This window comes from Hippocampus bargibanti, linkage group LG01 (assembly GCF_051943395.1).
Source record: "Hippocampus bargibanti isolate YZ-2025 linkage group LG01, ASM5194339v1, whole genome shotgun sequence".
NCBI lineage: Eukaryota > Metazoa > Chordata > Actinopteri > Syngnathiformes > Syngnathidae > Hippocampus > Hippocampus bargibanti.
In genome coordinates, this window is record NC_142734.1 from 36,119,987 (window position 1) to 36,147,979 (window position 27,993).

General features: G+C 41.2%; 2 protein-coding genes across 2 annotated transcripts; both read left to right on the plus strand.

The window, feature by feature from the left end:
- The first annotated feature begins 10,502 nt into the window (after positions 1-10,502).
- Positions 10,503-16,002, plus strand: nsfl1c (NSFL1 (p97) cofactor (p47)). Its single transcript, XM_089014379.1, has 9 exons — positions 10,503-10,633; positions 11,640-11,740; positions 11,866-11,943; positions 12,445-12,610; positions 12,696-12,791; positions 13,432-13,541; positions 13,658-13,795; positions 14,913-15,083; positions 15,192-16,002. The coding sequence occupies exons 1-9, from the start codon at positions 10,532-10,534 to the stop codon at positions 15,352-15,354; spliced, it is 1,125 nt and encodes a 374-aa protein (XP_088870505.1). The 5' UTR covers positions 10,503-10,531; the 3' UTR covers positions 15,355-16,002.
- Positions 16,003-17,053: 1,051 nt separating this feature from the next.
- Positions 17,054-27,856, plus strand: sdcbp2 (syndecan binding protein (syntenin) 2). The gene is made up of 9 exons (XM_089014401.1): positions 17,054-17,209; positions 21,127-21,178; positions 21,927-22,032; positions 22,616-22,716; positions 22,923-23,087; positions 23,798-23,973; positions 24,102-24,273; positions 24,963-25,054; positions 25,278-27,856. The coding sequence occupies exons 2-9, from the start codon at positions 21,128-21,130 to the stop codon at positions 25,330-25,332; spliced, it is 918 nt and encodes a 305-aa protein (XP_088870527.1). The 5' UTR covers positions 17,054-17,209; position 21,127; the 3' UTR covers positions 25,333-27,856.
- The last annotated feature ends 137 nt before the right edge of the window (positions 27,857-27,993 follow it).

The window sequence follows — 27,993 nt, forward strand, 5'->3', positions numbered from 1 at the left end:
TGATTGTATTTAAAACTACTGACAGTTGAGCTGAAATGAATGAAGTAAAGGGATATTGACATGTTTTTGTTTTTAACCTGACGCCAGCAGGGTGGATTTGTGATTTGCACATCAAACTCACTATTCCAATATTTAAGATTGAAAGCCTTTTGATTGGTTTTGCCACTGCTATTGATTGTTCAACAAAAAGCTTCTCCGATTCCACTGCGTTTTTAAGATTCAACCTGTTTGGAATGGAAGCACAACCCTAGTACGGACTAGCTAGCGCAACAAAAACGCATGTTCCAAAAAAAGGAGCTGCCAACCGTTGTTAAAAGATGAAGAACGAATATTCTACGCAGCGTTTTGCAGACATGCCTGAACCATATCAGCAATGTTGTCACTGTGAAGCGAAACGCTTGAAAATGTGAACAATGTCGTGGTAACTAGAGGTGTTTTGACATCAATTGCAGCGTTCCTGTTCGTATTTATGTTTTGTTGAGATTCTGTAACCGTCTTGTCATGGCGCGCCGCTCGCTTCATCTTCAAAAGGCAACGAGTCTCAGTGGCTCACAGGCCAGGCGGGAAACTAGGTCGCCGTCAAGAGACAAGCACATTTGCAAGACAACACAGGAAGTTTGTGTGTGGGAGATTGGATTGGGGGGGGGGGGGGGGGGGACATTGTGCATTATTTAGGTGCAATGGCATAAGTCTGAAATCCTGCAATGATTTATTTTTGTCTCAGACAGGTTGCACACAAACTGATTTCGTCCTGAAGGGGAATCATGCCATATTTCTGCTTATATGTAATGTGTATGTCATCGCCTGTGTTCTGGGTTTGGTCACGTGACGTTCGCAGGCACCGTGATGCCATTTTCAGTCGTCAGCAAGAAGCAAAATGGCCGTTCGTGAGGTGGGTGGACTTTGCTGCTTAATTCATATTCTACAATTGCAATAGTCATACAAATACCTAGTATTAAAGGACAACCAACGTTGTGTCCATAATTTGTAAAATGACTTCGACTGAGCGTATTTTACAAAGATTCCACTGCCGTGTTGATTCGTGTTGATGGTGAAATTAGAAGGAAAACACATAAATAACGCCAGGGTGAATCGTTGTGTGTTGCACCAAGACAATTATTTGATATTCGCTGACACAAATTCCAAGCAGACAAATCAGCCCATTTCCAACAGAGCTTTGGCGCCATCTTCTGCATTTTCTGTGACGCTACACATCAGTCTTGATGCCTCAAAAGGACCCGGAAGGACTTCTTTCATCGATTGCAAACATTTATGCTTTCCTCTTCAGAACTATTTGAATCATATTCATAACTGGATGCGTACAAGAAAGCATCTTCTCCGAATCTGAAGCCATTGTTTTGATTCTCAACTTGGCGTGACGTCACAAACTGGGGGCGGAACTTTCTGAAAATGCCCAATTCGCAGCTCAACTTTTTTGCAGATTTAGCACATTTTAAGTCATTTTTATTGGTGTTTTGCATTTTAATAAAAATATCATTCTCTTGGGTATTTTAGATGCTCTAAAACATTTTTCTGATGTCGGTTAAGAAACAAAAAAGTGATGTCGGTTGTCCTTTAAAGCATTGGCAAGTCCTTGAAAAAAATCTACAAAAAGACACAAAATGGCCATTTGCAAGTGAGTGTGGGTTCATTGCATTCCAAAGCAAATGACGCTGCTCTATATGTAAAACGGGCAACTGATTATCAAGCTATCCCCCCATCCCATACATTAGGGGTGTTAGACCCCTTTCGGCAAGTGGAGGCTTTTTTATTAGCATTGTTATTTCACATTTAAATCAAGTGTGTGTGAAAGAAGTCATAACTTACATGTAGTTCATTCGTGGGGTTGAGCTGCTCAAATGGATCAAATTCACTGGATGTGTGTGTGCGTGTGCGCGTGTGTGTGTGTGTGTGTGTGTGTGTTCAGTAAATCATTGTGTTCTAGGTACGCCATTATTTTGCTAGCCTGCATGTCCAACTTATGAAATATGTAAACATGCTTTTCTAAGTACTTTTGCAGTGTAGCCTGTTCTGTGTGTGTGTGTGTGTGTGTGTGTGTGTGTGTGTGTGTGTGTGTGTGTGTGTGTGTGTGTGTGTGTGTGTGCGCGTGTGTGTGTGTGTGTGTGTGTGTGTGTGTGTGTGTGTGTGTGTGTGTGTGTGTGTGTGTGTGTGTGTGTGTGTGTGTGTGTGTGTGTGTGTGTGTGTGTGTCTATGATGGTGGTTGTGGGGGTAGTTGAAAAATAAATTCCAAATAAATTATACAAAGGGCCTGTCTTTTAAACACAGCTGAACTTTACATTTGGCATTGACATTCTTCCTTCACTGCCGTAACTCCGTTGTGGTGAGATCCCCCATCATATGCAATCCCCGCAAATCAAGCCATCTAATTCTACATCTGAATATGAGCGAGAATCAGGTTTAACATGAACTGGCCACCAGCAATTTACATAGCAGATCCACAAACATTGTTTCATCATGGCTGAAAAAGCATTTACGTATAGATGGGATTTTGTGCATCGTGTTTTGATTGTTCCTTGTCTTTGAGTCAGAAGCGTTCTTGGACACTAGACACAGTTGTATCAATCTATTGAGCAACCTAGCTATCTATCTAGCTACCTAGCTTTCGATATAGCTACCTAACTAGCTACCATGCTAGCTATCTAGCCATCAATCTAGCTGTCTAGCTATCTATCTCGCTATCTAGTTGTCTATTTTTTGAGGACCGGCGACTGACATCTTAAAATGGGGGAAAGGCTGGTCAGATCTGTGAGCAGACGGAACTTACTCAAAGACGGAACTTACTGCCACAGGACAAAGACGAGGACCATCCAAACAAGCTAAGGGGCAGATGAGTATTTAAAGAATGACTTTACAATTGATTTCAAACAAATCCAGTGTTAAGTGATGAATGTTTTACTCTGACAGTCAATGTCAAACATTACAACTTGATAATTTCTTATGGCACACCTGTTGGAGATAGAACCATGTTTTTCCACGTGATTGGGAATTGTTGGCTAAAAATCACGCTGCCTCTGCTGGCCTGGCATGCATACTGCAGTCCAAACAATCATCTGTCAGTCACATATCCGGAGAAGTTGCTGAGTGTGTATGTTTTCATGGAGCAACTGGATTCTACAGCTTCACTTGGTTTTAAATTGCTGCTGAGTTTTGGCTCGACAGCGACACGAATGCTTGTGGTGTTAATAACAGAACAAAATGGTCTCCGGTTAATGCGCCGACCGCGGTTAACGCAAAGGCTATGAACGAGGAGCGATGCCAGTGGAAAAAGAGACATTCTCATGGTCCATCATTCAGGAAACCTCAAACTGCTCTGGTTAATAAAATAAGATTGTGTTACAGACACACATGCACTGTCTGGGAATGGAAGCCAGATCACAAGAACGGTGCTCTCATATAACACCAGCTCACCAGCAAGGATACTTGTGGAAAGGATTTGGTTCACAGTGCGTTTGGTTGGGCAAGGGTTCATCGGTTGTTTTCAAAAGGCCTCCGAACGATGGCTGAAAATTGCTATGACACAGCAATGGAAAAAGAAGAAATAATTTCACTGACTTGTTTCATGAAAACCCCAGGATTGGGACACCAAACTATTGACTCGAAACCGTGGCGGATTATGCTTTTGTTTACTAGTTTAAAGGACAACCAACGCCTCCGGACAAGTTGTGTCCATAATTTGTAAAATCACTTCAAATGACTTCTACTGAGAGTATTTTAGAAAGATTCCACCGCATATAGCAATATTTTACCTTTTAAGACTCGCGCTGAAGTCTTGTTTTTGAGTTGGTGACGAGTCCGTACGTGACGTCACTGAAGGAACACCCCTGACCGATAAAAAGGACACATAGTAGCAGTCCTTCCAGTATTTTACGTTTTAAGACAAATTATCCATAGTTACAAGTGTGTCCATAGTGTGAGCACGAATGATTTTGTCTCGATGTGGCCTGCAAGTCTTCCATCTAGTGCCCGATGACGGCTGGGATAGGCTCCAGCATCCCCCAGCTACCCTCGTGAGGATAAAGTGGTTCATAAAACGAATGGACGGATGAATTCAGACTTAATGAAATGGCTAATGGCTTCTTTGCATGCATCTTCCTGCATGTTTTATGCAATGAAAACTCTTCACTGTGGGTTGAACTGATGTAACTTGCTCATGTGGAGTTAAATGGATTCAGCAAATTAGGCCTGGCTGGCACCACTGTGGTACAATCCCTTCTTGTAGGAAAACACGCACACACCAGATGCAGTTTTTCTGTTCATTTTTCAGTTTCTTCCTTTATCATAAACTGGTTTTACTGTCAAGGGTATGGTATCTTCTCACGTGATGCTCCACAGACGCCACTTTATCTGCTTTCTGCTAACAGCGAAAACAATGTCACAAATGTTGCAATCGGTACGCACTTGGCGATACATAACTCTCGCAGATAAGACGTTAGATGTGTTGGATGCTTTGCATGTGCAGATAGTGATGAGAAGATGAAAATACATTTCAGAGTCTCTGATGATGTACTGTAATCCCTCTCACCACCGTGTAGTGACAACCGTGTGCTATTTGTGCTTATGGTGAAATTGCCTAATGGATTCTCTGCTTGCGCTTACCTGCATATTTTATGTCATAAAAAAAGCTGATCATTGTGGTTGGAATGCTGCTACTTTTCTAACGTGGAGTCAAATGCACTTAGAAAACTGTTTTAATTGCAGCTGCTAACCCAAGCACAGGAAGAAGCATACGGGTGGGCACACAGATTCACAAATGAGATAAATGTATCGGACACCTCTTGGGGACTTCACTGAAAGAATGGATGTTGTGATCTTTTGCTCTTTGCTGTCTCCGCTGAATATTTCATCAACAGTCTGACTCTTTGTACATTTGTGACATGATGTTGCCATGGCTATGTGGGACGGGAAGCCAACCACGGCTACTTCCGCTCTGATAACGCCAATCTTTTAGGAGAGTGGGAGGAAACCGCACAGAGGATGAGATTAAGACTAGGTGTGGTTGCATGATGACTGCTAGGTGATAGAATGAACATATCGGCGCCCACAAAGACAAAGAATTGGTCGAAAATCGGAGAAGAGGATGTTAGAAGTGGGATCATCAGAAGCCCTGTAGTGAGAAGACGGTGAGACCCAGAAGGCAACAAGGACGGGAGATAGCATTGGTCCCAAGGATATGTTTTGTCTTTGAGAGGAGCCAGGAATTATGTGTGTGTGTTTGATTGATTTATTGGAAGGCCTCCAAGGAGATAGAAAGCAGCCAAATCAGCCTACAAAAATCCTTTTCATGTATGGCTGGAAACTATAGTTTTTTTTTCTGTCTGCTGCTTATCTCCCCACACGAGACGCTGGTATCATTGTCTCGACAGTTCTGACCATGTAACCAACACCCGGCATTACGTCACCAATGGCAGACATGCTGACATGTAACGTGGATCTACCTACCAAGACCTTTCAGCGCAGCTTTACTTAACCTTCTGTGAATCTCATCAGGTTCATGTTTCGAAAGTTGGCGTATGCAGATGGCGTGGGGGGGGTCATTTTTCATGGTGGTCTTATAATGCCAATAAAATCCAAATGGAACTTTGAATCGTGCCCACAGTCATATATTTGTCTTTGTTGTTTGTTTAGTGTGATGACAATGGTAAAGTAATGCTTATCTACTCTCAATGAAAAGGTTTCTTCAGCCGTCATCTGTAGTTCTTTGAAGGCGTCGGAGGTTTCGCTTCTTATCCAAGAAGCTTCGTCAGCAAACTAAAGTCTTACTGGTAGTTTCGGCCCGATATATATATCCCTACTGTCCAGACGTGGCGGTGCCGGACTCTGCTATGATTGGTCCCTGCTCTCAGGTTGGGGGGAGCAGAGGACTAATCCCTGCGGCTCCACTGATTACCTCTATTGTCCTGACTGACGACTGGCCTGATTGCCCAATTTGCCCTGGTATCACCTCATCAGTATAACTAAGCCTAAGATTTATCTACTCTCAGATTTGTCAGTTTCTAGCTTTTTTTTCCATCACTTCCTCATGTGCAACAATGCAATGCATTGTAAGCGTGGATGAAAAATAAAAATAGTTATATCAATTTGAAGTATTGAAATAGTGTGTAAATTAACATTTAAAAAGGTATCAAATGGAAAAGAGAATTATTAACATTTAGACCGTTGGATTGGAACATTGACGATAGACTTGCAAGAATGCTTCATGAGACATCTCCCCCACCCGGAGAAAGCTTTGATGCATTCAAACGCTCACATTGGGCAGAAATAATGAATTTATTTGTCATAGCATGGCTACCCCGCCACCCGCCTCCCCCGTCTGCAGACGTACTCGAAATAAAGGCTGCCAAATGTCAACCGAGATGTGGGCCAGTTTCCTCATGGGCAGATGAGGTTTTGCATCCAGCTGAGTATGTGGTTGCCACGGCGACCCTTGTCTGACTTCATCACCACAATAATAAAGATGAGGCCGGAATGCTACAGAGGTTGGAGGACCGCGAGGCATTTAACGGAATGTCATGTGGTATTACCCCAAACACCGAGTGCACTTGTGTTATTTAGTGAGCATGCCGTGTCACAATGGCGTCATTTAAAAGGATCTTTTAAAGCGTTCAATGAGGTCTGCAGTCTTGTGATGCCTTTAAAAAAAAATCACATATAGAGGCGTGATTGTTTAAGGGCTGTTTATGGGCTCTTTCATCAGTGCTTGATTTTGGCTTCAGTGGCGATTAACAGCAGCGCGCGGCGCCTGGGGGACGTTTTTGCACTGATGACTGCACAAGCTCACTGACTCATTGACGCAGTCCAACGCCAAGGCTTGTTTTAATGGACACATGTGGCCCGCATGCCACTCATTGTGTGTGTATGCTCACAAAATGTCTGAAAGCGCATTTCGCCGGCCAACTACCATGACACTCTACATGTCGATGCATATGATAAATAGCCGTTTCACTTTCAGCAATCCGATGCTTCAAAGGATGCTTTTGTTCCTTGGATTCCTTCTTCTCCTGCCTCCATGTGATGGGAGATATTTTTAGAAATGTGTGTCATCTGCGTTCTCGCAGTTTGAAACTCTCCGTAATCAGCACAGTCAAAGTCACGAATGGTATACAGAGAGGTCAATCCATAAACATCACATTTCCATTGTTCACATTTGTAGAGTTGTTTGCTGAAAGATAATGTCAATGCAAAAACGGAAAACAGGAGATTAATGGTACCCTGCTTGATATTTTATTTGAAGCCATCGATGAAAAGGTTTCTTCAGGCGTCATCTGTACTCCTTTGAAGGTGTCGGACGTTTCGCTTCTTATCCAAGAAGCTTCGTCAGCAAACGAAAGTCTTACTGGTAGTTTCGGCCCGATATATATATCCCTACTGTCCAGACGTGGCGGTGCCGGACTCTGCTATGATTGGTCCCTGCTCTCAGGTTGGGGGGAGCAGAGGACTAATCCCTGCGTCTCCACTGATAACTTCTATTGTCCTGACTGACGACTGGCCTGATTGCCCAATTTTCCCTGGTATCACCTCATCAGCATAACTAAGCCCATGTTGCCGAAGCAGTCCATTGTACAAACGATCCAAATTGAACCTCACCTCGCCATTACGGTTAAGGGAAGGATTTTGCTGTTTTATGACAATAGCTTCTTTTACTCCCCTTTCAACCCATCTATTTTCATTCGCTAAGATTTTAACCTCATTGTCGTCAAATGAGTGGTTGCTAGCTTTTAGGTGCATATGTACTGCCGATTGAGGCAGTACATATGTACTGTAGCAATAATCATACAGCAAAAGCATCGTTTATATATTTGTTTGTCACACCCCATTCTCTTCCTGAAACAGTGATTGTGCTGAATCTGACTGCCATTGTCTTTTCTTTTGCCTTATTTTTTATTACTTCAAGATGGCGGCGCCAGAGTGTTCCAAGGAGGAGTGCTTGAAGTGACAAAGATCTACTAGAACCTATTCTTGGCTACGCTATGGTTGGCCACTCTTTGCATCTGTTGCGCGGCTGAGTGAACGGTCACTTAGTCACTATGGAAAAAAAAAAAATTCAACCGATACTTTCGTGTAATTCCAGCCGCCCCAAAAATAAATGAGATGGAAAATATGGCAAATCAAACAGTAAAACGGAACTTTGCAAGTTTCCTCTAAATAATTGGTGCCCAACCAATACCCCCACCTCCCGCCCATGTCAAAACGTTCCTTTCTGCCAACTGTGTGAAGTGATTGGCTGCTGCCTGCATGGAGATGTGCTTCTCTTCCATTTGGCCCAAGAGATGTAAAAGTATCTAAACTACCGGTGAAGCTCGGATAAGAGATAATAAGCCCCTTCCTCTTTTCCCTTTTCCTGTTGATATGAGCTGTGTCTCTGTCTCATGCAGTTTCACAGAGTAAAATTCAACTGTGTTTAATCTCACACATATTGCTCGTCAAATGTCCTCATTTTCTTTGAAGTAAATACACAAAGTAGTTGATACAGTAAAGTCTCGTTATATCGATATCGGATATATCGATCGTCCCGGTTATATCGATATTTTTTCGGACTCCCTTGAATATCGATATAACGAGACTTTACTGTATATTCTTTGAATGCCATAAAAAAGGACAATGCACAAAAACATCAATGCAGACCGAATTCTGAATATCGGATGTTGTGGGAGTGAACACAGCGATTTAATAAATTACACAATAGTGTATGTGGAAGATTGATTGGACAAAATTCACAATTTTAGGCCTTTGTCGTTTGTCTTACAATTTATGGACAGCCCATCTCATTGTGATATCGACTGACAAATGTGAACTTTTAAGGATTTTGGTGAAGAAATGCTTTTGCAGGGGAAATATGTTGTTTTGCCATTCCTATACAGACTGTTCTGAGAATAATACTTAGCCTGTCTTTTTGGCAAGTTTCAATTGTGATTTGAGAAAAGGTGTTGACGGCAAAAAAAGAATCAGGTAAGGCAGTCTAGTATCGTGTGCACTTGCGTATTGTGTGTCTGACCGTTTTGTAATTAGAGTTGGTCCCTCAAGGCATCCATTGTTCTCAACTTGTGCTTCGATGCTGGTGAAAATTCTTTCACATGGACATACCAAGGCTTGGGTGTCAAGAGATGAAGAATGTCTCTTCAAACAAATTGACTGATCAAGAATTTGAATGGTGAACATCTTCTTTCATTATTATTACAGTAGACACAGCAGAAAATGTGAGGAAATACGTTTCCATGATGAGGATATGATAAACAATGCATTTGGTTTGTTTATCATACAAAAGAAAAGCTGATAAGGTATTAGAGAACATCAGAAGTGGCAAATTCATTAATGTTGATGGCTACATCCTAGCTGTTACTCATCCAGTTCTGGCCCAATAAAAACCTGGTTGTGTGCTTTACTTCCCAAACTGAAAACGGAAACCTCTGTAAAGCACCACACGGTGGCTGTAATTACCTTTATTCTGGGCATCAGTGACGACATCTGAAGAACCACCCAACCTACTTTTTATAGCATTAATTGTCACTGGATTGGATATCTTGTGCTGTGTTAAAAGGCGATTCCTGTAGTAGTTAACTCTCTTTGATGTGTCAACGAGCTCAACAGCAACAGGGGCATTACATTGTGATAAAATGTAGAATTAGTGACAGTCGCTGTTTAACAATCTAAAATAGAGATTATGTCGTGACATTAATGGAAGAGACTATATGTAACATATAATAAGGTCCATATGCTGCATTCATTTAAAGAGGGTAGGTCATGAAACAGACATACGCACACTAAGAAAAAAGCACATGTGCTGTGTAAGCAAAGTGTGACCTTGGTGTGCGAATGTGTCCAACTTGCGGGCAAACCCCGGTTACTCCTCTTTGGCTTTTTGAGTTTTGACTTCAACTATGGCAGAATATCTACACCTTCCATGATGAATAAAAAGTACAAAATAATGAAGTGATTGCACAGACATGATCTTTGTCTGTCTGAGGTGTTTTCACCCGGGATTGTTCAATAGACAAATCAAGAAATTGAGAAATAATTTCATTTACCACCAACCCGGTAACTCCGTCACAATCGTTTAATTAAAAAAAAGTATTTAAAGTCATTCTTTATGACGACAATTTCAGACGAGATGCTTTATAGTCTCCTTTCTTCTGAGCGCACATTACCATCTCGTGGTCAGGCGTATGTTTGCAGTATAGAAAACACAAAAATGAGATTGGAAGAACAATAGCCAAATCATATTGATGACAAATACTAATGGTTTTGTTGCAGTCAATTATGTACTTATGTTTGTTTACATGTCGCGACGTGTGGATTGGAACCAAATCGGAATTTGCAGTATAGAAAACACAAAAATGAGATTGGAAGAACAATAGCCACATCATATTAATGACAACGACTAATGTTTCTGTTGCAGTCAATTACTGATGTTTGTTTACATGTTGCGACGTGTGTATTGGAACCAAATCGGAACGGACGTTTGTGGTTTGTTTCTGAACCGGAAGCGGAAACAGTGCCGAACGAACAAACCAAAATGGCGAGCCAAGAGGATTCTGTACGGGAGTTCGTGGCTGTTACTGATGTCGACGAAGAGAGGGCCCGCTTCTTCTTAGAGTCTGCTGGTTGGAATTTGCAGGTACTGGTTTTACGTTCATGGGCCCTTGGTTGCGATGTTCTGTAGGATGTTAAGTCAGAAAACATAACTGCGAGAGTGTTAGCTCCCCGGCTAACATTAGCGTGTTTTTGCCGGTAATTTCTGCAAGTCACTGACTGACAATAGCCGCAAGTCTTTTTGTCAAAAGCGCTGCGGCTCTTAAAAAAGAAAGTACTGAGTATTGTATCGCTATGGATTGTAAATGTGTGACCCATTTGTTTTTTTGGAACTCGACAATAAAATGTGGCACCAGTTTCTTGCGATGCTGTTTAGCTAGTTAGCCTGTAATACTAGGGACAAAATCGTTACTTTGAACGTTTAGTGGTCGCGTTTTAAAGTACAGATGACGTCAAAAAGCGGAGGCTGTCGTGCACTCATCACAACACAGACGGTGAACGTGAATTTAAATGTAATGCTTTCCCGTCTCAGATAAGCCCTTAATGGTTTTTGAATCCAAATTTGAAAACAATTGCTTGACAAGTAGCCAACTGTTCCCTTTCCTCGTCTTATGCCATATTTGGCGACAGGCAGCAACGTTATCCTCACAAAAGTGCTTTTCCTGTAAACTGCATTAAATGAATGCCCCTTTCATGTAACAAATAATAGAATATGCACACTCACGTGAATTGAGTAAATTAAACGACAAATTGTCTTCCACTTCCACAAACTGTTTTCCACGATGACTATAAAATGTTAAAATTAAAGTAACTAGATTAAGATGCATAAACTTCAATTATTCAAGTATGGCTACTAATTACAATTTACACATTTAAGAGTCCATTGGGTTGACACCATTCACTTGCCAAGTAAGAATCTGCAAAAGGTCTTCTGCCCATCAATTGCAAAATAAGTGTAATCTTCACAGGGTCACTCAAGATGCCCAAAACCTTTCTGAGCGACATGAATTGCATCTTTTTATCAAATTAACCCTCAAGACAATTACAACTTAATTTGTTACTGAATGCTGTCCTCTCTTGCCTTGTCGCAGCTTGCGCTTGGTAGTTTCTTTGAAGATGGAGCTGATGATGACATCGTGGCTCTGCCTCACCCCGAAGGAGGTTCCTCAATGTCCAGATCCATTGCCCCAAGGTTGTCATTCATTGTAGTATATAGTGTTGACACTATTGATTGATGTATGATATACCTGGATTAACCGTGAGATGTGTCAAATATCATTGACATTTTTTATTCAACTTTTTTCCCCCTATCGCTAGTTCTCAGCACCGAGTGACGTCATTCAGGGACTTGATGCATGAAGCAGACGATGACAGTGATGAGGAGGAAGGTCAAAGGTCAGTCAGTAATGTGACATTATACCGGTTGGCATATTCTTCTGCTCGAGCACATTTGTCAAGGGTGATAAAAACAAAAAAATACAGCAGATATATATACAAATATATATACAGCAGATGGCTGGCGATTAAACGCTGCCAAATGATGTCAAACTTGTTACATGGTTCACTCTTTACTATTGATCATCTTCAAACTTGACTAACGGTATGGTCATCCAGGAAAGATTTTAATTGCTTCATAAGAATTTAGCACAGAACATGAAGAGAAAGGGCAAATATGGTATTTGAAACAAGACTCGTAGCACTGTGAACCTTATCAATGAAAAACTGTGGCGCATATCGGGTGACGAGTCTGAACAAATAGACTGAGGGGGATTGAAGTACAGAATATCAGTAGTTTTATATCGTTCACATGGATTTTGCTGGTTCGCCTGAATTAGGTTTGGCAAATGTTCTCTGTGATCGAGTAATTAGCAGTTCTTCCAAACTGTGTCCTTCCAGGTTCTTTGCAGGCGGATCAGAACGCAGTGGGCAACAAATCGTCGGGCCTCCTAAAAAGAAGAGTCCCAACGATGTGGTGGAAGATCTGTTCAAAGGAGCCAAAGAACACGGTGCTGTGCCTTTGGAGCGCAGTGGGAAAGGGGCGGGAGAATCTAGCAGAGCAAAAGTAAATCAAAGAAACTCTTTTAACTGTTTACCACTTGTATTTATTTTTGGCATATTTTATGTGGCATTGTCTCCTGGTGTCCCAGGCTTTCGATGGAGGTGGTTACAGGTTGGGAGCAGCTCCCGAGGAGGAATCAACATACGTTTCTGCTGGGAGACGCGATCCTAATGCCCAACAGGATGTGAGTAAGCGGCGACGGTCATTTATTTATCTCGATGTAATTTTTGTCATCATAGTTGCTCTTATAAACTCACCACAATATGGTCCCAACCAAGCAGCCACCCACATTTATTTTTATAAAGTGCTCTTCGCACCACAATGATCATGATCTGTCTTAGTGCTGTAAATTGTGGCCAAAATTTCATATTTAGATGTTTTTGCCAACCGTATTTCTATTGGTTCGGTGAAATAGTTTTTGTTTTGTCACAAGCGGTTGACCTTCTGTGTAAGTAATCATTTGTGTGTTAGAAAGCGAAACCATCTCGGTGCAGCAGTTTTTACTCCTCGACAACTGCCACGTTTATGTCACAGCCTTTCTTAATTACCAGTAGACTCTGCCAGACCATGTACAAAAATGTGTCCACTCCAGTGCCCAGGGTTTTCGCTATTTTTACTCAAATTGCAGGACTTACAGAATATTGAGTTTGAGGACAACATAAACATTCAATACAGACTGCTAAAAGACCTGGCGATCCACGGACAGGCTCTGCGGACCACAGTTAGATCAGTACATTTCACAAAGCCATTACAGCACCTGCTTCAGTGTGCTTTCATATATCATTGGTTGTTTGTTTTCATTGTTTTTGTTTTTATCATGTTAGGTACATGTCGTGTTGAAATTGTGGAAGAGCGGTTTCAGTCTGGATGACGGTGAACTCCGGAATTACAATGATCCTGGAAATGCTCACTTCCTTGAGGCCATCCGCAGAGGGTAACTATTCACTTGTTGAATGAATATTGACGAGTTTGTGTTTTTGTTGTTACATGTATTTGCAAATGTGTACAACACGCTGCTCCACCTTGACACACGTTCTTGTCATACTGCAGGGAGATTCCCTTAGAGCTACGGCAGCGTTCACGCGGGGGACAAGTCAATCTGGACATGGAGGACCACAGAGACGAGGACTTCGCCAAACCCAAAATGGCCTTCAGAGCCTTTGGAGGAGAAGGACAAAAACTCGGAAGGTGAGATTTAGGAACGCTTCTTTTATTTTTTTCATTTACGATTATTAATTATTGTTAGTGGACTCGAATCTTATTCAAATGACAAAAATAGCTCAGTTGACACTTCCAATAATGCACATTTAGAAAGGCGACTTCAACACTGTCTCCCGAATAAACAAAATATTTTCACTCATTTCATGTGATCAGAGAAAATCGCACGAAAATGTAAAAAACAAAAGACAAGTGTCACGTCAATTTAAAGGACAACTGACGCCTCCGGGACAAGTTGTCTCCATAATTTGTAAAATGGCTTCAAATGACTTCTACTGAGCGTATTTGACAAAGATTCCACCACATATAGCTATATTTTACCTTTTAAGACTCGCACTGAATATTCAGGAAGTCTTGTTTTTGAGTTGGTGACGATTCCTGACGTCACGTCACGGAAGGAACACCCCTGACCGAGAAAGCAACACACAATGCATTTTGCGGTACATTGTTTGGTCTGAAAACTTGGTGTTGATAGCGAAATTAGAAGGAAAACGCATAAATAACGCGATGGTGAATCGTTGTGTCTTGCATCAAGACAACTATTTGATATTGGCTGACACAAATTCCCAGCTGACAAATCAGCCCATTTCCAATGGAGCTTGGGCGCCATCTTCTGCATGTTCTGGGTGCTACACATCAGTCCTGATGCCTCAAAATGACCCGGAAAGACAGACAGAACTATTTGAATCATATTCATAACTGGATGAGTAACAAGAAAGCATCTTCTCCCAATCTGAAGCCATTGTTTTGATTCTCCAGCAAGGCAAGACGTCTTGGCGTGACGTCACGAACAAGGGGGCGGGACCTTCTGAAACTGGCCATTTCCGGGTTCATTTTGAAGTAGTTTTCGGACACTTTGTCATTTTTATAGGTGTTTTGCATTTGACTAAAAATATCGTTCCTGCGTGTTTTGGGTATTTTAGATGCTATAAAACGTTTTTTCCTGATGTCAGTTAGGAAACAAAAAAAGTGGTGTCGGTTGTCCTTTAAAACGGAAAGAATGATTTATTAGCAAATTTATTGAGAACATGTTGAATGCAGCTCGGTGCTGTTGGTTTGATCCTTGTGCGTTGTTTTCTTCTCCCAGCGCCGCCCCAGAATTGGTTTCAGGGCCCGTCCCCTCTCAGCAGGACCAGGTGGTGAACGAAGCCCACGCTAGTGCCTCTGTAAGCCTGGACACCTCCCAACCCATCACCAACATTCAGATACGACTGGCAGACGGCGGCAGGCTGATTCAAAAATTCAACCATACCCACAGGTACCGAAGGGGTGGGAAAAAATGGCTGCATTCATCCAAAATTGCTACCCAAGATATCAGAAGGTGTCGCTTTTTGTGATGTCACCATGCTTTCTCTGCACCCGCCAGGGTGTCTGACCTGCGACAGTTTGTAGTGGCGGCGAGGCCCACCATGGCCGCCAGAGCGTTTGTTCTGATGACCACCTTCCCCAACAAGGAGCTGTCAGACGAGAGCCAAACACTTCAGCAGGCCAACCTCCTCAATGCCGTCATTGTGCAGCGGCTACAATGAGGCTGGAGGTGAAGATCCCTTTCCCCTTGACACCCGTTGCTCCTCGAGAGGAGCAGACACAGACTGCTGTTTGGACCTCTTCATTTCTCATGTTTGTTTTCTAAAAGGAAGAATTATCCCTTGCATTGATCTCTCGTTCACGCTGACTACAAAAGAAGAGATGTTGCCCGTTTTCTAGCCCTGACGACGACAGTACACGGTGGCCATCAATAAAGTAGCCGAGTTCACACAAAAATTCAAACGCTTACTTATTGTTGATTATGTGGAACAAATGGACAAACAACCCAAACAAGCCATTTTGGTTCAAATTTGCTGATGATGTGATGATTAACCCAACTCAACTGCGGGGTTTTGTTTTCATGTGGCATCACAGATGGTTGGTTTTATTAATATTGATCAATAAGCATTAAAAATACTTATTGATCAATAAGCGTTCATATTGTAAATTGAAAACACTGGCTTGTAGCCGTGGAAGGTTGCCATCTTCGATGCATCCTGGATTACGTTTGGACCTGAGAAAATAAAATCCATTTTATGGTCAATGTGTAGAGGCAAGCTCTTAATTTTTTTCCGTCTTATTGGGGAAATACATGCAGATTTTTGGAAATTGTGAGCGTGATTATAGAAATAAAATGCCATATTATTATACATTTTGGATTCCTCTTGATATGCCAGTCTATAAAAATGGAAATGCAGGATTATATGCAACTTCCTGCTTTGTCCGCAAGATTTAGTTCATACAGTTTGGATATGCAATCAGATATTGTTATCGAATGTGGATTTTCTTTTAAAGGACAACCGACGCCCTCGGACAAGTTGTGTCCATAATTTGTAAAATGGCTTCAAATGACTTTTCAGCGTATTTTACAAAGATTCCACCGCATATAGCTATATTTTACGTTTTAAGACCTACACTGAATATTCAGGATGTGTTGTTTTTGAATTGGTGACGAGTCCGTACGTGACGTCACTGAAGGAACGCCCCTGACTGAAAAAAAAAAACACATTGTTGCAGTCCTTCCATCACGTCAATGTATTTTGCTGTACTTGTTTGGTCTGAAAACCTCGCGTTGCCAGAAGAGGGCGACCAAGCTCCATATAAGGAATTAATCAGCCTGTGGAAACGCAATACACTGTCATGTCTACAAGAGGTCGCCATTTGGTGATCCATTTCCCCCCAATGTTGCCTCAAAATGGCACGGAATAAATTATTTAATCGATTGCAAACATGTATGCTTTCCTCTTCAGAACTATTTGAACCATATTCATAACTGGCGGTGTCACAAGAAAGCATATTCTCCGAATCTGAAGCCATTGTTTTGATTCTCCAGCAATGCAAGACGTATTGGCGTGACGTCACAACCTGGGGGCGGGACTTTCTGAAAATGCCCAATTCGCAGCTCAATTTTTTGCAGATTTTGGACACTTTAAGTCAGTTTTATTGGTGTTTTGCATTTGACTAAAAATATCATACTGCGTGTTTTGGGTATTTTAGATGCTATAAAACGCTTTTCTGATGTCAGTTAGGAAACAAAAAAGTGTCATCGGTTGTCCTTTAATACACGATAATATAAAAATAAACAAATACTAATTATTATTATTGATATTATTATTTATTTCTTTAATAGTACTATTGTAGAGTGACGAAATATAGAAAAGTCATGTGACACACACTGTGTGGGCGGAGTTTTGGAAACACGTCACTTTCCAGAATCCCCCTTCAAGTCATCCAGAGGCGTTGAGAGACCCTGAGGAACTACATACTAAAATTCCAGTGTGGCAGACATCTCTGTCTGAGACTCTCTTTATATTTGTATTCAACAAGCCGATTTTCGACCTCATCGATACAATCCAGGTGAGTCTGTTCGATTTTAGGGAGGTGATGAGGAGCGCTACCTTACATTACATCCAGCCTGGCTTCTCTTGGCTAACGGTAACGCTAGCTATCCTGTTTGTGCGTCATTATTTGGGACAAAGAAAAACATGCGGGTTTTTGAACCAAATGTACACGCCTTTACCCCACCAAACATAATCGCAAAACGTTTTGTCGAACGAATGTACTAAAATCGTCCTAATTATTACGTAATTTGCAGCAAAAATATGTAACTTGTAATCATATGACCAGGACAGTGTTTCTTCCGCATGACGTAACGCACGACCTAACGAACCTTCAGGTACGTATATTGTAATGTCAGTTATTGCCATGCATGCTTAATCAACCTTACTGTATATTGTCATTTGATTGGCGTCACGAGATTGTTGCCATGTATGCTGTATTTCATGTAAACCGAAAGACTTCCTTTTTCGCATCTTGCATCACAGGAATGCTGGTCGCTCTTGTTTACTAAGTCGTTGACATAAAGTGTATGTCTGAAATAACTGTGGCTGACCCCATGAGAGACAGTCTTAACAGGGATTGGGTTGTTTTTGAGAATTACAGTCACAACTTCCGTGCTCATTTTCAACCCCCCCACCCGTTTTTTCCCCCCAGGAAAGCTCTAAGAAGGCCTCAGTTTTGCAACAACCCACATTATGTTTGAATTTACAGACGTTAATCCCCCTTTAGTCTTTTTTTCTGACAGTGGAGAAGTAATGCCAGTTTTAATATCGTTTCAACTCCCCAACCCACTCTCTATCGCTCAAAAAGATGAAGCAGATTGAAATGCCATGTTTGCTTTTATTGCTGTTACTACCAGTACCAGCTTTGGATTTCTCAGAGGGCCATACATATTCAATTTAAGAACAAATATTGTGCAACGATGAATTACAATTTTAGGTCCTGCATCAAAAGGTGCTGTGTACGACCCATGGGCTGCAGGTTCCCCATTCCTGCATTCAACACTTGCACAAACTCTGCCAGCAATGGTTAATGGAACACAAAGCTGAAGAAAAAAAACGTTTTTTTTTTGCAAATTGGCTATCTGCCGTTAAAGTAACAGCAGCAACCTTTGCGTGACATTCTGATCCCTGAGAATAGTGTATGTAGCCACGAGGCAAATTTTCAAGTCCTCTCAGTATGTTTTTATCTGCTATTATTAATAATTACCGGGGGGAAAAAAAACCTTTAAAACGCTCAATATGGTTTTCCCCCAAACTGCTGAAAATGTAGCACTACTTCTAATGTAAAAAAAAACACACTTTTATTCCTCTGTGGTCTTTGTTGAAACACACACACACACAAAATCTTCCCTGACCAAGACACACAAATGTCTCATCTCATACAGGGTAGTTGGAACATTGCCTTTAAATGCAAATTGAAAGTTAATGCGAGGCGGTTACACATTCCATTCCGATTGTTCACAGAAGTTGCAATTCTGTGACGACCAATCACTGGACTGTGTCCTGATATTCTACCATTGGATGTTCTTTCGGAGACTCAAATGTAGATAATACAATATAATGACAAAAAAATATGTTAAAACTGGTAATAACAGTCGCAATCAGGATAATGATGTCTTTGTTTTGTATGTTAAATTCCCATTTTCAAACAGTTGGTAGTTTTTCTTGTTTGGCCGTACACGGAGTGTATATATATATATATATATATATATATATCTATATGCATTATGTCATCATAAAAGACAAGCAGCCAAAAATGCATTTCCTCTATGCTCCTTTCCCATATGGTGCACTCCTCCAATAATGGAGGTGGGTTTAAAGTAGGCAAACGTAAAGTAAACAGTTGAGCTGTCTTCAAATGGGCCCCACTCTCAGCCAAGACAATGATGTAGTGTGTAAGAGGACAAAAGTCAGCCGTTGCTATGAGTGCCCGACCTCACAGACACTGTTTTGATTGCGGTCGAAATGATGCACTTTGTGTAGGGACTTCATGCTTTGGTGATTTCTTAGGTTTTCCACTTTCAAATTATTTTGTCGCATCTTGTGATTGTGAGGAATTAGTAATGCTTCCTTTTTTTTTTGTTTTTTTTTGCTGCCTATTGTGAGAAAAAGACGGGAGGGGGGGGGGGGGAGAAATCAAAAGTCCAAGCAAAGATCTTATCCAAACAATTTATTCGCAGAAGCTGGTCGAGCTTTTGTATTTATTGTTGATAACAAATGAATTTTGGAAATAGTGATGATCCTGTTCAGGTGTCAAGACTGTAAAATAGTCCAAACTCACGCATTAATGTCATTGTTGTGTTGAGCTGATTTACTCTTGCCTGAAATAGTTGCTGTAATGACTCAGGATGCATGTATGGCTGAACTTGTGTCATTGTTGTTTTTAAGTCCATAAATGAGGTGAGATCGAATCACTAACACCCCGAATGGCCTTCACGGGTCTTAACAGTTCTTGAATGGACTTGAAAGAGATAGTTTCACATTACCTTTTGGAGAAAAATGATGATCAGGCTTTTAATGCATGATTTGTTTTCCTGATTGTAGGTTGTAAACATTGCTGCTTTGTTCTATAAATTAACATGTGTGTTTAACTTGCAAATATTCCTCCTCGTTTTTGTGGCAGTGATTGTGAAACTCTTTGAGGAGAAAGATCAAGACATTTTCGAACATCTGGACAGAATGGCATCCATTCCACCATTCTTTCCCTGACACATAACACATGTTTTTTTTTTCTTGCTTGTGATTGCAGTACGTGCCTCTGCCTGCCCGCTTGTACTGCGTGTAATGTCAGTCAGTAGACTGTTTACTTTCATATCCTCTTTACATGTCAGCGGTATTTTGTTGGTGATGTGTGGGTGTCCTCCCAGTATTTATTTTCTATTTTATTCTCCATCTGCTGACATTTTGACAGATTTAGCCTGCTATTTTGTCATTTTCTAGACAACACATAACCAAAGCAGTGGCACAACATTCATTCTAACGTGTACGTGCAGCACACAGGCGGTGTTCGTATACCGACACTTTGCTAATGCTAAATTGTGTTGTCTGGAATTATTTACTCAATATACACAAGCTCCTGTATCTTGCACTCACGTATTGACGTATTCACGTAGTCACATATTTATAGCAACAGATCACCAACGTATTAGTTTATGTAATGCTGTACTTTGGCTGGGGTAATATAACCATAATGCAATATAGTTGAATCAATTTTTTCCCCAATGCAGGTGATTATACAAGGATCATGTTGTTGGTTTACAGCAGAGTGTCAAACCCAGTTTCGTTGCGGGCCATATTTTAGTTACGACATCTGATGGGGGTGGCATTATGACTGAAATCATATAAAGAAGTTACTGTAATGCGGTGTTTGGCAATAATATATATTTTTGCAATATCTCACATATGAGAATTTTAAATTTTGGTATGTACTTTAGCCAGTCGCATGGAAGTTGGCATGTTTGGTTTGCTTTCGCGGGCCCCATGAAATGGTGTGGCGGGCCAGATCTGGCCCAAGGGCCTTAGCTTTGACATCTTGTGTTTTACAGTATAAGAAAATGTGAAGAATAATTAAGACAGTAAACCTTTCAAATGAGAAGAAAAAAAGATCACAGGATGGCCTTTCACAGCCAATCATTAAAAAGATGTTTGACATGATTGGTGGTATAAATACGTTTTGTATTTCAAAAAGAAAACGTTGGCATGGAGGAGCATCCTGATATTTACGAATCATTTCGTTTGCAACTATGCATATTTGGACGTTACACGGTCACTGTGAACATCTGTCTGATATTTGTGTTTGTTACTGTACTATGAGAAATGACATTGCAGTGGCACAATATCATGACTATATTTCTACCCTTATCTTTTCACCATCAAAGAACTCCTTTGTTCTGCCATAACATGTTTGTGTTGCATATCTTGTTGTCTCTGTAGGATGTCTCTGTATCCATCCCTCGAGGACCTAAAGGTCGACAAGGTGATGAAGGTAAGCTGTGCTTCTTACAATCTTCCATATCTTTCCTTATCGTGGGTGTCTGGGACGTGAGTAGAAATTGGCCCAAATGGTTACGCAGCATTTTTTGACGGGTTCTGAAATGTAATTGAGGGTGTGATTCCCGCAAATGCATCGATGGCATTCTCGGTGCTCGCACTGCAACGCTAATGCAAATCTTCTGGCGCAGACGTGAGGTCAAAGCCAATAAAAGGCACTCAAGCCTTTTGAATAATGTATCATTTGTTTAGGTTTTTTTTAGACATCTTCTGAGTGTTCCTCCTGTCTGACACATCTGTGCTCTCGCACTCCATCTCTCTGCACATGTGTTAATTGACCCATCACTTTGCCGCTGTCAAATGTAAATTTCTCCAGTGCGAGACTAATAAAGGCTCATCTAATCATTTCTAATCTAATCTTATAATTGCAGAGTGTGTCGCCTAACTGTCCGATGACAATCACGTGAACTATTTTTATTTGGGTTACGTTTCTGTGTCTGATGCGTGTGAATTATGTGTCAATCAAAGACTCTTCAACAAATTGCCTTTGTTTTCTAAAGCAGAGGTCCCCAACCCCCGGGCCGCGGACCGGTATCGGTCCGTGGGTCATTTGGTACCGGCCGCGCAGAAAGAATAAATAATTTACATAAACAAACAGTTGTCATTGAACAGCAACAATATCAAATTCAAATTGAGCAGTACTGTATTTCATAACCTGACGTGTCTCTATGATACCCGTTCAGGCCCAGGCCCAATTCGCCCAGTCAACCACCAACGCTGCTGCCATGCCAGCCATCACCGAGGGAGTTGACCAGCAACATCCTGCCACTGCTGGGATGCTTTCATCCTGTGAGTTTGATCTTTTCTTTCAAATTGGTGTGCAGTGCAATCTCTGGATTGAAATTGTTGAGGAATGTAGACTTATTATAAGTACTGTGTTAGGGCAATTCACCATACGAACACATTTCTAACATATTTTCTAGTTCCTTTCAATGACCCTAACAACCGTTCAGACAATTCTTCCCCGAAAATCTGTTCAATCACTTAAAGGACAACCAATGTCATTTTTTTGTTTCCTAACTGACATCACAACAAGGGGGCGGGACCTTCTGAAACTGGCCACTTCCGGGTTCAATTTGAAGTAGTTTTTAGACACTTTAAGTCATTTTTATTGGTGTTTTGCATTTGACTAAAAATATCATACTGCGTGTTTTGGATATTTTAGATGCTATAAAATGTTTTACTGATGTCAGTTAGGAAACAAAAACGTGGTGTCGGTTGTCCTTTAATCATGAAAATAAAAAGTGTTCTTTTTCACAGTCATGTCTAACAAAATGAACTTTGTGATTTTTGTTTGTATTTTTTTGGGTGGAGACACAGTTGTGTTCTTTTCAATCATTTGACCATACTGCAAATATTCTGACCCGTACAGGCTTGTACCCAAATTTGGAGGAGCTGGGAGAGTACATGGGCCTGAGTCTCAACAGCGATGAGGTGCAGAGGAATTTAGCCTTGTTGCCCGCAGCTAATAATGTAAGTGTGATATTTATATAGGGCCGATACTACCAGTAAGACTTTAGTTTGCTGAAGAAGCATCTTGTATAAGAAGCAAAATGTCCGACACCTTCAAAGAAGTACAGATGACTGCTGAAGAAACCTTTTCATCGATGTTTGTTAAGTGTGTTTGAATGTTGAAATCCTTCTTCTCCCACCACCTGCTTGATTTGGATTCTTTACAGCAAGTGGCAGTGCCCTCCTACTCAGGTGTGGCGGGCATGGTGTGTCCAGTGACTGGGGCAGATGTCGGCATCAGGAGAGCTGAGGTTCGCCAGGGCCTGCGGGAAATTATTCTCTGCAAGGACCAGGACAGTAAGGTCGGACTCCGCCTCAGGGCAATTGACAACGTGAGTCAGCATTGATCAACTTTCTGAATTAATCAGCCCGTTTCCACAGGCTGATTAATTCTTTACACGGAGCTTTGTCGCCGTCTTCTGCCTCTTTTTGGTGCAACATGAAGTTTTCAGACCAAACAAATACAGGAAAATTCATTGACGTGATGGAAAGACTGCTAGAATGTGTCCTTTTTTCGGTTAGGGGCGTTCCTTCAGTGACGTCACGTACGGACTCGTCACCAACTCAAAAACAAGACTTCCAGAACATTCAGCGCGAGTCTTAAAACGTAAAATATAGCTATATGCGGTGGAATCTTTGTAAAATACGCTCAGTCGAAGTCATTTGAAGCCGTTTTACAAATTATGGACGCAACTTGTCCGGAGACGTCGGTTGTCCTTGAAGTGACATGTACTTCCATCTTTTTCAAGACCTTCTCACAACAAAAACCTCGCGGGTTTTCAAACATATTCGCAGGAGATGTCTTTTAGAGGTTTGATATGTACATATTTGGGTTAAATGAATGATTTACCTGAATTATAATGTCATGGTGTTTATTGCAGATTGCAGGCTACAATTTCACAAACATTTATTTGCATTCCAAATAGTAGTTCACACAAGATGGCTGTTTTTTTCTCCCATGTGGTCTCAGCCATTTCAACATCCATTCTCTCTAGTTTCCTTGGACTTATTTGTATTTGCACCGACTGTCTCTGCATTTTAGGGAGTGTTTATCCAGCTGGTGCAGGCCAACTCCCCGGCCGCCTTGGCCGGGCTGCGCTTTGGGGACCAGGTTCTTCAGATTAATGGCCAAAACTGTGCCGGGTGGAGTGTTGATAAGGCCCACAAGGTCCTGAAAGCTGCAGCAGAGACCCGCATTGAGCTTATTGTCCGTGACAGGTGATAGAATCTCTTTGGCTCCATTCGCGCTGGAGAAATTTGGGAACCATTTGTCAGTCTTATTTTTATACGTGCGTTAGCTCTCTCCGCTGGCCGGTTAAAAACGTACCTGTCTATCTCGCTACTAGGCCATTTCAACGCACTGTCACCATGCACAAAGACAGCTTGGGCCACGTGGGCTTCATCTACAAGTCTGGTAAAATCACATCGTTGGTTAAGGACGGCTCCGCAGCCCGCAATGGCTTACTGACCGACCATTACATCTGTGAGATCAACGGACAGAACGTGATTGGACTCAAGGTGGGTCGCACAGTTGCATTCACCGGGCCCTTTATTTTATTTGTCTGATAGCATTCACCACTATTGACATGGAACGCATTCTGTAATGCTATACATTCAGCTGCTTTACCACATGTTGTTGATGATGGTATACGTGCCTGTGTGCTAATGTTCAAAGGACAACCGACACAATTTTTTGATAGAAAAACAAGATATTCTAAGCCTAGTAAAAATAAAAATGTCAGCAGACTGAGATCTATACTGTAAATGTGCAAAACTGTTTCATAAAAAAACTGTACATAGTGCAAGTATCAAGAAAGGTATATTGACCCCGTAATTAAATTCTAAATAACTGGATGAGTAACAAGAAAAGATCTTTTTCCGAATCTGAACTCTCTGAAGCCATTGTTTTGATTCTGGAGCAAAGTATCCTGACGAGATGTCACGAACTTTCTGAATCTCTCCAGTTTTTAGCTCATTAGTGGCAGTTTTGGACAACTTTATGTGTCCACCAAGCGGTACGGAGGTTGCTCCCATATCAAGCCACAGCTCCGCTTGTTCACGATGACTCAATGTTTGCTTAGCCATGTCTCATTTGATTGTTTGTCAATTTGTCACGCGCCTCCAGTTCAGAACCCAGAACGGGACAAGGACCAATGGCGGATGCATATTTTTAATAACGGAACCTACCATATTTACGTTACTTCCAGGATTCCCAGATTAAGGATATTCTGAACACCTCCCCAACCGCCATGACCATCACCATCATGCCCAAGTTCATCTATGAACACATGATTAAGAGGTAAAAAGGCAATTCAAGTGTTTTTTTAAAGTCATGCTTATTTTATGCTGCTCACATAAAATTTTAACTTTGATTGTTCTCACCATTTTTAAATGAGAAAGCCCCTGTGTCATCAAAACATTCAAATGTTCACCACATTGGAGGCAACTTTGTCCCAAAGTTCCATTTCCAGGTTTTCGCAGTTTCCCCATACTTTCCAACAAATGTTGTTTTTGGTCACCAGGATGTCCACCAGCCTGCTGAAGTCGGCCATGGATCACTCCATCCCAGAGGTGTGACGCTCAACAACGGGACACCGAGGTCTCCGTCTCGTCTTTTTTGATCCTCTCCTTCGTCTGTCACTTTCTGCCTCTTGTATCATCAACGCCTTCATTAATCAACAGAAACTAGCAACAATGCCTTGGTTATATCATTCTATGTTTACAACTTTCTTCCTCTGCTGAAAAACACATACATAGTTTTTTACCTTTTCCTTGTAGTCCAAAAGGCGCCGCGTGTTATTTTTGTACGTCCGAGATGTTTTTTTTCTTCTTCCAAACCATTCAAAATGTGCAAGTCCAGAGCTTCCTCCTCGCGATGGAGACGATCGTTCATTTCTTTCACCGTGTCGTCCAAGATGCTGTAACAGTCAGCCACCTGAGCCCCAGCGACTGTGCACACTCGGGGATCTGTGCTCATTTAGCATTGTCCAAAGTGTCTGCGTTCTTTGGTCAGTCGCGCTTGCGGATTTTAGTGTGATTTTATTTTTAAGGGTATGTCATTTTATCTGCGGGGTAGTATTGATGGTGACTGTGCTTGCGTGGACAACAAATGAATACAAACAGGATTTGGGGAACATTGGTAATGAGATGCTATCTCCTCACCCAAAAATAAAAGATCAAATTTGTAGCAATTATTAATCAGATGTATGCATCATTCTACAACTTCTTGGAAATTTGATTGATACCACTTTAAACCCCAGTTTTAAAGGACAACCGACACCATTTTTTTGTTTCCTAACTGACATCAGAAAAACGTTTTATAGCATCTAAAATACCCAAAACACGCAGGCTGATATTTTTAGTCAAATACAAAACACCAATAAAAATGACTTCAAGTGTCCAAAAACGACTTCAAATTGAAGCCGGAAGTGGCCAGTTTCAGAAGGTCCCGCCGTCTTGTTTGTGACGTCGCACCAAGATGTCTTGCCTTGCTCGAGAATCAAATTCATATTCGGAGAAGATGCTTTCTTGTTACTCATCCAGTTATGAATATGATTCAAATAGTTCTGAAGAGGAAAGCATAAACGTTAGCAATCGATTAAAGAAGTTATTCCGTGTCATTTTGAAGCACCTGGACAGAAATGTAGCACCCAGAAAATGCAGAGGATGGCGCCAAAGCTCCGTTGGAAATGGGCTGATTTGTCTGCTGGGAATTTGTGTCAGCGAATTTCAAATAGTTTTCTTGGTGCAACACACAACAATTCACCATCACCATCCTTCTAATTTTTGCCATCAACACCAAGTTTTCAGACCAAACAAAGTACCGCAAAATGCATTGTGTGTCGCTTTCTCGGTCAGGGGCGTTCCCTCCGTGACGTCACGTCAGGAATCGTCACCAACTCAAAGACAAGACTTCCGGAATATTCAGCGTGAGTCTTAAAATGTAAAATATAGCTATATGCGGTGGAATCTCTGTAAAATACACTCAGTAGAAGTCATTTTAAGCGATTTTACAATTATGGACACAACTTGTCCGGAGGCGTCGGTTGTCCTTTAAGTGGGAAAAAAAGACTTCTTTATAAAACCCATTGGAGCTCTGCTGGAAATATGTGTTGTGTAGATTGGCCAAGAACATTTTTTTCCCTTTTAAAATTACATTTTGCAATTTACTTCAGAGAGAACAGTAGCAATATTCATTTTTACGAGTTCACATCGACGTCTACTATAATTAATAAGGCAGATTAATTTCCAAATTAATCTCAGAATTTTAAACATTCCCAATTTTAGTAAAAACCTCATCTTTGACACAGTTCGTTTTGATTCCGGTGGCATATTCAAATGAGACAATAGGCTCCAGCTCCAATTAGACTCCGCCCAGTTGTCCGTGGAATCACAGCCAATGGGATGTGAGCTTCTTTTTTTTGCTAGGCATTGGGGAAACAAGTCAGATGATACTGACCACTGTTTCCAACCAAATAGCATTAGCTGTGCCAGCCAAATTCTGCCGAATTGACGTTCCATGTTCAAATCCGCAAGTTGTAGACTGGATCATCGCACATCAAGGGGTTGGTCATCAGACAAGTTTCATTTGTTCCTTAGGATCATTTCAAGGGGAAATAATTGTCATCGTATTTGTCAGGGACCGGGTATGTGCTGGGTGGACCCACTAAGTGCACTTTCCACCAATTGTTTTTTTTTTTAATTGAGATTATTTTACCTGTTTCCATTTCAAAAGCTGTTTTGTTGTTGTCATTGAAATTATTGTGCGTGTGGTGCCTCTTGTCAACAAAACTACCCTGTAAAATGTTCCCCTACAAGAAGCTACTCGAATTTTGAATTGATCGAAGGGTCCAGCTACTTTCTTGCCTCCCTTTTCTTCTCCTGCTGTCCTTTTTTTCCCAAAAGAAGAGGGCAGCGTTCTACTTTTTGCCATTTTTTTTTTACTTTGGTCAAGTTGCTCCTTTTCGGGCGCATGTATTCTTTCTCATTTTCTGAGTATGCAATATGATCGAAATCCTTCACAATCTGTAAAAAAAAAATGTTTATATGAATGTAACCAAGATAATGCTATTGTGAAACAAATAAACAGTCTTTCTGTTCACATTCTCTCAATAGCTGTTGTTATCTTTAAAGGACAACCGACGCCTGCGGACAAGTTGTGTCCATAATTTGTAAAATTGCTTCAAATGACTTCTACTGAGCGTATTTTACAAAGATTCTACCGCGTATAGCTATATT

Excerpts from the sequence above, each read along its gene's own strand:
- nsfl1c (XM_089014379.1), top strand. The coding sequence starts at position 10,532 with ATGGCGAGCCAAGAGGATTCTGTACGGGAGTTCGTGGCTGTTACTGAT. Across the intron at positions 12,611-12,695 it reads GAGAATCTAGCAGAGCAAAA|GCTTTCGATGGAGGTGGTTA; the intron begins GTAAATCAAAGA and ends CTGGTGTCCCAG. Across the intron at positions 12,792-13,431 it reads ATCCTAATGCCCAACAGGAT|GTACATGTCGTGTTGAAATT; the intron begins GTGAGTAAGCGG and ends TTATCATGTTAG.
- sdcbp2 (XM_089014401.1), top strand. The coding sequence starts at position 21,128 with ATGTCTCTGTATCCATCCCTCGAGGACCTAAAGGTCGACAAGGTGATG. Across the intron at positions 21,179-21,926 it reads AGGTCGACAAGGTGATGAAG|GCCCAGGCCCAATTCGCCCA; the intron begins GTAAGCTGTGCT and ends ATACCCGTTCAG. Across the intron at positions 22,717-22,922 it reads TGTTGCCCGCAGCTAATAAT|CAAGTGGCAGTGCCCTCCTA; the intron begins GTAAGTGTGATA and ends GATTCTTTACAG.